General features: G+C 42.0%; 1 protein-coding gene across 1 annotated transcript; it reads left to right on the forward strand.

Moving 5' to 3' along the window:
- Positions 1 to 809: 809 nt before the first annotated feature.
- Positions 810 to 7,680, forward strand: LOC148119500 (sperm motility kinase X-like). The gene is made up of 3 exons (XM_087897445.1): positions 810 to 920; positions 5,142 to 7,488; positions 7,641 to 7,680. Exon 2 carries the CDS (start codon positions 5,153 to 5,155, stop codon positions 6,953 to 6,955), a length of 1,803 nt encoding a protein of 600 aa, XP_087753571.1. The 5' UTR covers positions 810 to 920; positions 5,142 to 5,152; the 3' UTR covers positions 6,956 to 7,488; positions 7,641 to 7,680.
- The last annotated feature ends 2,806 nt before the right edge of the window (positions 7,681 to 10,486 follow it).

Below are 10,486 nucleotides of genomic sequence, written 5' to 3' on the forward strand. Positions count from 1 at the left end.
TTCTGAGAAAGACTAACTACAGAGACTAAAAGAGAGTGGTAACTATAAAGGGGATGTAGAAAGATTTGCATGCACTCAAGACATTATCCGGAATTTTTAAGAGATTTTTCATTGTAGACTATTATTTCTTTGAAGACAGGAATTCCTGGGGGTCCTGTTGAACATTTATGGGTGTTCACAAGAAAACAGTGTACAAATACAGCCTTTCACCATGGAAAGACAAGAAAAAGACTAAACACGAATTGCAGCTTTAGAAACCAAGTCCATTTTCTTTTTTTATATATATATATACTTATTTATTTATTATGTATACAATATTCTGTCTGTGTTTATGCCTGAAGGCCAGAAGAGGGCACCAGACCCCATTACAGATGGTTGTGAGCCACCATGTGGTTGCTGGGAATTGAACTCAGGACCTTTGGAAGAGCAGGCAATGCTCTTAACCTCTGAGCCATCTCTCCAGCCCCCAACCAAGTCCATTTTCATAACTGAAAGGCAATCCTCGAAAGGAAGAAGTGTCGGGGTGATGCTGACTAGTTGGGATGTCTCTACACAAAACACACAAAGAAACAAAGCCTTCTGCTCTACTGCTGTTCTCAAAGGACCCCACGTGCAGTCAAAGTGTGTTTCCAAGCATTCTAGTGTAGACACGAGTCACACGATTTCAACCTGACCAATGAGAGAGTCCCAATTATCTATCCAATCTGATTGGCTCAGTCCTGTACATGTGACCAATCAGGTCAGAGATCAGGATGCACAGCACGATTTGCACGTGGCTAAGAGACAGTTGGTGCTAGTCCTGGAAGGTTGAAGGCCGAGCTTTCACTTCGAGGACACCAGTGGCAGAGGCAGTACCTACACAGTGTGTTTGAAGCTGCGAATTTGGAGGAGGCGCTTCTGATCTATTCAAACAACACCTGGTACTGCCTGATTGATTGTTGTCTTCCAAGCCGTTTTTGTCTTAATGGGACCCATATTATTCTCTCCCCTCCCCCCTTTCTCTCTTTCTCTCTTTCCCTCCCTCCCTCTCTTCCTCCCTCCCTCTCTCCCTCCCTCCCTCCCTCCCTCCCTCCCTCCCTCCCTCCCTCCCTCCCTCCCTCCCTCCCTCTCTCTCTCTCTCTCTCTCTCTCCTAAAAACAACTTTGGAGTGGGGATTTGGACACCAGCCCTTATTCCTACTGGTTGATGATTGAGGATCCCAAGCCTGGATTCCGAGCTACCTAGGACTCTGTTCATCCCTCTTTTGTCTAAAGAGTCTGTGCCAGCTAAGATATCCATGTCCCAAGATCGTGTACTTCCCCAGGTTAACCGTAGTTCTCTTCTGTGTCTTCAGTGGCATGTTTTAGGTTACCTCAAAATTTACATTTTGTGCAAGGCATATCAAAAATAGCAAACTCATCTGCATTTTCAACTGATTTCTGGAAATTGATTAAATTTGTTTATTGGAACTATAGTCATTGTAAACTGTATCTTCTTCAAATGTTTCTTAGTTATCTTTTCATGTTACATTTGTCCTTCTGTTCTTCAGTAACGAGCTGAGCTTGAACATGAACACAGCCATTTTCATGTGCTGTTGAATTTGCAAAAATATTTCAAGTATTTGTAATATGGATTTTCATGTCTAAGTACATAGACTGCCTATTTATAGTTTCTTTTGATTTTATGTTTAGATTATTTTCCTCTATTTACTTACTTATCTACAAGTGGATTACAACACACACTTATGAAAACCCAAAGTAAATTTGTGGGTGAAAGTCAGGGTATTATTTCCAACATGTGGGATCAAGGGAGAAAAGCTCAGATCACCAGGTCTTGTAGTAGGCTCCTGTAGGCTATGTAGAACATGTTGGAAAGTGTCTCTTTCTTCCTCCTTATTGAATACTTAGACAAATATTAGTGTTAATTCTTTTTGAAAGTCAGGTAGAATCCATACATGAAAGCATTCATACCAGTTTTTCATTTTCTTGACATGTTGTCATTGAAAGTCTTCTGTGCAATGTATTTTGATTGTTTTCCCCTTCCCAATTTTCTTTAACACCCTCCTATCTTCCCATACCATCTAGAGTTATGGTCTTACACACTTTCTATTATTAAAAAAGAAAAGAAAAATTTAAATATGGAATTAAGACCTATAAAATGCCCCCAGTAAAGGACAATGAGCACAATAGTCTACCACATTTCAATAGAGTCCATTTTGTGCTTGACCATAATTCCAGTACATGTATCCAACCAAGAGGAGTGGTTAAGTTACCCAGTGAGAATCCATTGGAGGAAACTGTATATTTTTTCCCATTAGGAAACAAATGCTGATGTTTTTCTGTTTGGGGATGGAACCCTGTTTTTACTTCCCATTTTCAATGCCAGAGCCCCCATCTGACTTGAACCTTTGTATGTTTGTGTGTATTGCTGCAGTCTCTTTCAGTTCATGTGTTCATCCATTTCCTTGTTTTCTTGGAATCTTCTGCTACATCTGGCCCTGAGTATCTTTCTGCCTCCTCTTCTGACTACCTCAGCTCCCTGATACTTGAGGGAAGGTTTTCACAAAGCTTTCCAATTGGGACTGAGTATTACGAAACTTTACAGTCCCTCTGCATTGCTGTAAGACTCAGGGTTAGATACATCTCTCACTAGAAAGGGCTTCACCTCTGTGCGCTGTTTGAGACATTGATCACTTTGTGTAGCAGTATGTCAACAAAACTCATTTTGTTCACTCTGTTGCTGTAGCAAAATAACAGTAGCAGGTTTTCCTGTAGCCTAAGACCTTTCCACTCAGTTCCCTGCCCACATGAGCAGTGTCGGTAATGGTGTCCATCTCCTGGAGATGCCTTAAAGGCAGTCAAAAAGTGACTACTTACTGCCATTGGACTTACTCCAATATTGCTTCAGTCCATTGTGCTAATGGGTCACCGTTGTCCTAGGGTTTGTAGCTGGATGATGTTGAGTATTATCTTTTTCTGCAGTAGAATGCAGAATACATTTCTGTATCATGATTGTCAGTCAGCAGGGCTGAGTCTTCTAGCAGTTGAAGCACCAGTCAACAACTCCATGTTGGCTGGTATACATGAGTGTTGTACTCAGCAATACAGCATAACAATAGCGCTACATCATAGCAATAGACTTGGCAGTAGAGGAGAGCATTGTGGTTTTCATGGGGTCGATTTTCTGGTATGAAAAAGAATCTAATTATGTCAATGTACTTAAGTGATTTTCTTGTGACTTTTTTCAAAGAATATTGAACTATCATGCTTATTACTAATCTGCACAAGATTTTATACACTAACTTTTGATTTCTGAGAGATTATACATGTTTAGAATTTTGCCATTTCCTCCAATTTCACAATTCATGGGAGCATAGGTTTTCAAAATACTTCCAAATGAAGGATCAGAGTACCAGGATAGTCAGGGACACCATGGATACCCAGCCTATAAAATTCATTGACTGGTACTCATAGTGGCTCAATGAGATTTAGGGAGCCTGCAGAATGGGGGTCTTACCTAGATCCTGTGCATATGTTATTTCCCATATCCTTGATGTTATGTGGGATTCATAACAGTGGGAAATGTGGTCGCTAACTCTTCAGCCTACTTATGATGCCTTTTCCTACTTCTAGGGTTTTGAGTTCAGCTTTGATATGATAGCATGTGCACAGTTTTAAAGAAGCATATTTGCTGTGTTTCACTGATGTCCCTGGGAGGCCTGCCTGCCCTTTCCTGAGGGGAGATGGAGGGAGGGTAAAACTGGGGGAATAGGCAGAAGGGCATGGAGCAGCGGAGAACGTGAAAAGTCAAGTCAGGGTAGAACATATGAGAGAAGAATTAAAAATTCATCTTACTGTTAAAAAATAGAAAGATAATAGTACGAGGAAATTTGAGGAATTGGAATGAGAAATATGTTGACATTATCAACTCCTAAGTAGGCGTTTTGTTATATCTCTACATAGAGAATACAGAAACCTTGGGACATAGGCTTCGTTCTTATGTGATCAGGAAACATCACATTTGTTACAGCTGCCCTCAAAGTAACATTGCTAGATCTTTACAAAGGAGAAGAATATAAAAAAGTAAATTGAATGATCATGTATAAAACCTTCAAAATTATTGAAAAAATAAAAAAATTAAAAATTCAAAACCAGTTGTAAATGTACAAACAATTTAAAATGTATGATTGATACCATAGATTTCTGAAAAAATTTTGATCAGTTGAGTTTTCAGGAAAGCAAGTGACTAACACAGAATGATGTTTCACATTATTTAAAGACCATTTTTCATAATGGTGCCCACAAGAGTGATATCACTATATTCACCACACTGTCTCAGAGGAAAATATACCATTTGGGGACAGGAAAAATAGGTAAATTTGATGGCATAGTCTGCTAAAGGATTACATTAGTATCTGGTAATGTAAAATGTTTTTCTTAGAAATGACATTTCTTTTCTTCAGCATAGGAAAGCGTCTGTAAATTGTGCATCATAACTTTTCCTATTCCCTCTGATTTTGTTATTTCTGCAGGAATGCTGAATCTCCTTTGCTATTTGTATTATGTACATATACTAAGAGTTTTTCCAAAGTTTTTGTAATTCTATGATTTCCATTGATTAGGTTATTAAGAACTTAATAATGAATAAATATTCAAAATTTCAACTAAAAACTTATTCAGAAATGGTTCGGTTTGCATAGAATTTTTAATTCATTTTATCTTCAGATATGTTTACAGAGTAAATAGAGTATAATCTCTATGCCAAAATAAAACCCTTGTTAGTTGCCAAAAAAATGTCTTCCAAATGATTTTTTAGAAGTAGCAATATTTACTGTAACAAGACCAAAGCTTGACTGTAAATTTAAACTGACTTTTCTCCTCTTTGATTATTTTTGGTAAGGTTATATCTGTTTTATTTTTTCTTTTCAATAATAAAGCATTTATGTCATTGCAATGCTCAATCTGGTCTATTTCCTTAGATTCAGTTCTCATCTTCAGTATGTTTTCCGGGATTTCTTGAGAGTTTGGTTTGTTCTTATTTTTTGTGACCCAGAAGATCACTGTAAGGTTGTTCGCTCTGTCACACTTGTCCATGAAGAAACAGAAAGCTAAAAACTTTACCCCTTGACTTACTTCTCATTGCTTTTATTCTGATTTTTTCAGTTGACGTTGGCATGGAAATTATCAAGAGCCTTTCGAGCAAGATCAGAGAGGAGGAGGCCATGCAGCTGGCCCTGAAAGCCGGCGCCTATGAAGAGGAGACCATTACAGATCACTACGTCATGCTCAATACCCTCGGCAAAGGGGCCTTTGGTGAGGTCAAGCTCGCTTGCCACCTCCTCACAAATATGAAAGTCGCAGTTAAAATCCTTGCGAATGGTGAGGGGAGTGACTTTAATAATAGGGAAGAACTCAACATCATGAAAGAGCTGGAACACCCGTACATAATAAAGCTCTTCCACATCATCGACAGCAGAGACCACACCTATATGGTGTTGGAGTTTGCTGCTCATGGTGATCTGGCCAAGCACATTGAGCGGGGTGGCCCTCTTCAGCACAAACAGGCCCAACACATCTTCTGCCAGATGGCGTGTGCAGTGCACTACTGCCACGATAATGGCATTGCCCACAGGGACATCAAGCTAGACAACATCCTGCTTGATGGAAAAGGAAACATCAAACTGTGTGACTTTGGCCTGGCCATCAGGGTCAGCCCTGGGCAGAAGTGCAAGGGATTCTGTGGCACTGTTGAATATGGTGCTCCAGAGCTATTTGATGACACAGAGTATGATGCAAGGGCAGCTGACATCTGGAGCATGGCAGTGGTTTTATATATAATGGTGACAGCGAGCTTCCCATTCAAAGCAAAGACCTATCCAGACATGAAGGAGCTGATGCTGAATCCCATCTACTACATTCCTTACACACTCTGTCAAAACGTTTTGCTTGTGCACCTCATTGTGCACTTGTTCACTGTGAAGCCTGAGCAGAGGCCCACGATTTGTGACATTAGGCAGCACCAGTGGATCAAAGAGAGGGAAGAATTTTGGAAACTCTCATCATCTTCAGAGTCGTTCTGTAACAAACCAAATCCCATCATTGTGGGGGAGATGTGGGAAATGGGCTACTTTCCCAAGGCTATTAGTGATAGTCTACGTGAGAAAAAATTCAATAACATCATGGCCACGTACCTAATTTTAAACCACGAGTTACCCCAGGACCACACTAAATCTGTCACTAATTCCTTACAGGCCTGTGTGACTCTGTCATCAGCAGATCCTCTCATGTCTCTTCCTCTTAAGAGGAGAGTGAGTGAGCCTGCCATTCCCACCTTCGCCTTGCTGGCTGAACATCAGGGGCAGGATGAGAAGTGTTCACACAAGCAGGGGAGCAGAAGCCTGAGCATGCCTGCCACCTTGTACTGCCTCCTGAAGGAGGACAACCCTCCCCAACCAGTACCCATGTGTGCTCCTGAGGTTACTCCTCTCATGAGTAAAAGTTTGGCAGTAGGTAGCATGGTTTGCAATGAGTGGTCCTCAAGATGCCCATTCTCTGAGTGCATTTCTTCTGCACAGTATTTGTCCTGTGAGAAACCCCAGGAAGTGAACACCCTGAAGAATAGCTCAGATGTTCGGAGTACACCCTCTGTAAGGAAGGAAAGGGAGACACCTCAGGGTATGAGCATCATTGAAACCCTTGGAACTCAGAGATCTTCCCTTCAGACCACATCCAAGAACAACTTAAAAGGTGTCCTTCCTGGAAATGTAAGTGCAGTCTCAGCCAGTAGTCTGTCCAAAGGCTGGAAGAGGGTTAAGAAGAGAATTGGGAATTGTGTAAGATTTCTCTGCTGCTGTTTGCCGCTGTCAAGAAAAAGCCATGTTTCTCAGAAAGAAGTGGCACCACTGGAAGGAGAGAACAGTGCAGGTGCACACACACAGCTAAATGGTGTGCCCAAGATGCACGTCAGTGTTTATTAATCTATATGTTTTCTAAGGTCCTTTGTGACCATCACATGATAGTGTAGGAAAATTAGGAACTCTTATTTCAAAAGCAACTCTACCACCACCTTTACCCTGAATTGTTTAAGCTAAAGTAGACAGTAGTGGTTGAAAAGTAGAGGCTGTAGAGGCAGCCAGAAGTAGTGTTGGATAAAGGAAGAAAGAATTATAGATCATCAAAGGCTTTGAGGGAAGAAAACTAAAAAGACCAGGAAAGAGTATGAGAAGAGCCACCGGAAAACAGATGATCCAGAAGGATATTAGAGTCAAGACTCTGAAGTATATATTTCAAAGTTCTTCAGACTGTGCCTTCCATATGTCATTATCATACTACATATCAAATCAATGAAGAGGATGAGACACCGGGTTAGCAGTTTTCTTCACTGAGATCGACAAATTGGGAGCCATGCAGGACGTCCAGATGATAGAGTGTCATGTACTCCAACAGAGAAGTCCAGCACATGGGGTGATAAGCCTCTACCTACCACAGGCTTTTCCACAGATAACAGGAGGTGTGTACAATGGCTGACCTTCAATAGCTGCCTTCTCAGAGTGCAGCCCTGTGCCACATTACCCCAAGGATACCCTTGAATTAGAAGCCCCAATGTGCCAGTCTTTCATGACATACAACATCAATACTCATTCATTTGTCTTTCCCTTCAAGGTCAAGTCCACCGGAGATGTTTTTTCCATACTGGACAGAGGTGAATCTCCTCCCCACCCCTCCCCTCCTTTTGATGTGCTTGCAGGGTGCCTGTATCCACTTCCCTCTTTTCACTGGAGACACTCCCACTGCATGCTGCTTCAGTCTAGCTGTTGGTGAAGGGGTCCTTACTGTGGGGTGCTTGTTAGAAGCATGTTTGTCTCCTAACAGGAAAGTGACAGCAAGCAAGAAGGAAATGGGTAAGATGATAGAAGATATCCTGGAATGTTGCTCCAGTTTGCAAGGTGAATCTTGCTTGATTCTCCTGGTGTAAAGTGGACAAATTACTTAGTCTGCAGTCTTCAAACAACTTTTTGATTAGATTCCACATCAGGGGTCAAAGGGTCAAATCTAGACAGAATCCTGTGACTACAGATTAGAAGCATTCAGCTTGAATCCTCTTGTGAAAGCTACACTGGAGTTCTCATGAACACTCTCCATGTAGAACCAATGATGTAACAAAGAGTGGCCACTCAGAAGGGACTGAATGCCAGGATTTTATCTGTGGGTCTCATGGCTGAAGGCAGCACTGAGCCTACTAATTTTCATCTCGTTGTATTGAAGAGGTATCTGTCATTTGATTTATCCTTGACACTGATCCACAGAAAGATAAGCATGAGGCTGCCAAAGACAACTGTTTTCAACTCCAAGGAACATGGTCATTAAACTCATGATGCAGAGGAACAAAGGTAAGGGGACACACAACAGAGTCATGGATTCAGAGTGATCTTGATATAAATTGTGGCAAGTAGCTCAACTTTCCCCTCTGCCCCTAGCTAACGGGTGAACATCATCTTACACCTGTATGGAAGAACAATCACTGCAACTGGCAAGGTGCTTAGTCTGTGCTGGGTTGAAGAACCATGAGAACGAGAGTGCACACAGCCTTGCAAGGACAACCAGACTAGAGTGGCAGGCCTTCTTGCTTATGTGTCCATACCTGCTCTGCATCAGTGGGTGATTACTAAGGCAAGTATCATTTGTGATATACTTTACTGAATGCAGTGCCTGGGAAAGGGAGACTTGGATGCTGTAGCCAGGTCAGTGAAACCCAGGAGATACAACCAATGACAATCATGGACTCCAGACTCACATGACAGACTCTAAAAAGGCAAATCTCAGTATGATCCTTGTGATGTTTATTTTGACAATTGCTTTTGGTCTAATGATAACTTTCCATGATACTAAAGCAAGTTGCTATCTTTACCTTTGACCTGGGAGAAAAGAAGTCAGCTGAGTTTCAGACCCCCACATCCATTACTTCCCTCCTTTACTGCCTCTCTGTTGGATGGAGCAAGGGCAGGGTCCATGATTACCAGCTACTTGAAGGAGGAACTTGACACTCTTCATCCCAAAGCTGTCCACAGGTGTTCTCCTCACAGAGCACAAAGCTGAGTCCGTAGATGCTCTTCTGGACATAAGATATTTGTTTGGCCAATGCTTAAAGTACACCCACTGGACGCTTGACACAGCCATGATGAACAGTCTGGTAAAAGTGGGTCCCATGGAGTTCCAGAAGTCAACTCTGGTTGTCTTATTGGTTCCCCTTTGTCTCCTTTTATCTGCAGGTTCTTTGGGACACGGTCTTTTGTGGAAGTTCATTTTCACCAAGTATGTATCCTGTCTAATGTAGACAAGAGGAAGTGAGATGAGGTGCAGGAAGCAGAGTACCTATGCTTAGACATGTTGGTGGGAAAATGCTTTTCTTCTTTGTTCCCAGAGCCTGATGCCTGAAAGTTGCAGGGCTGCTGTGAGAAATCATTCCCTGCCTTCTGATGTCCCTGATGAAACCCTAATAATGTTTGCCAAGGGAAGGTCACCTTGGATAACAATGAGCATTATACCTGCCTCTATAGTCCCTGAATTTCATAAAGTAAACCTGACATTATCTACCAAGGCCACAGGTCTTGTGCTTGTGGGCATGGAACTCTCAGCCAGTTTCCTCACTGATCTACAATATTCCTTCTCTTATAGGAGCCTGGCCACATCCTGAATCGTGACCCAGAGGATTCCTAACCTGAGGACTTGCACATTCAGCCCTGGTGTCAGTGATGAAAAAGGTCATCTCCGAGTTCGGGAAAGCTCAGAAGTTTTACACAGCTTCAGGAGGACATCCTGTAAAGGGCATTGGGATGGCTCGTGTTCCAGCATCCAGCTACAGGACCTGCTCCAGTTGTCATCAAGATCTGAGGATAACAGAAGGATCCCCTGTGAAAGCATTCCATGTATGTTGCCTTTAATATCCAGCATACATTCATGCTGTGTGTTTTTGGATAGTGTAAAAATGTCACCTATTTCTCTCTTTCCTCAGAAATGACCCTGGAAAACTGCCTGAGCAGAGAAAGAAAGTGCCACTGCAGAGCGTTGGGACACAAGAGTGAATGTCTGTACAGCCTCTAGACTGGAGTTCCTGAAAAGGGCAGTGTCCTTGGACCTTCTCTCTCAGGCCACCAATCACAGGATGATGGTGCACTTGACGTCAGTCACTTAGACTGTTTCCTACTGGTATTGGATAGAGACAACACACAAACAAACAAATACCAAAGTACCAAAGTAAATTTCCTGCTGAATTTACACCAATTGGCAAATAGAACATATAATTTTCTGAGAGGAATTCAAAGGACTCTAAACTCTCAGAGACCCCTGTTTCTCCACTCTTGTCACTATTGTTTAGCTGACAGATCTTTTCTCAGATAGACTCGAAGCATGGCAATCTGCTACCCAAACACTAAACGTGACATCCAACTGGGTCTAATCCAAAAAGTGATGGCAGAGGACAGGAGCGACTCCTCCAGACCCTGCACTGC

The sequence above is a fragment of the Myodes glareolus genome, chromosome 17 (assembly GCF_982192425.1).
Source record: "Myodes glareolus chromosome 17, mMyoGla1.1, whole genome shotgun sequence".
Classification (NCBI taxonomy): Eukaryota; Metazoa; Chordata; class Mammalia; order Rodentia; family Cricetidae; genus Myodes; species Myodes glareolus.

Coding starts and splice junctions, on each gene's coding strand:
- LOC148119500 (XM_087897445.1), top strand. CDS start 5,153: ATGGAAATTATCAAGAGCCTTTCGAGCAAGATCAGAGAGGAGGAGGCC.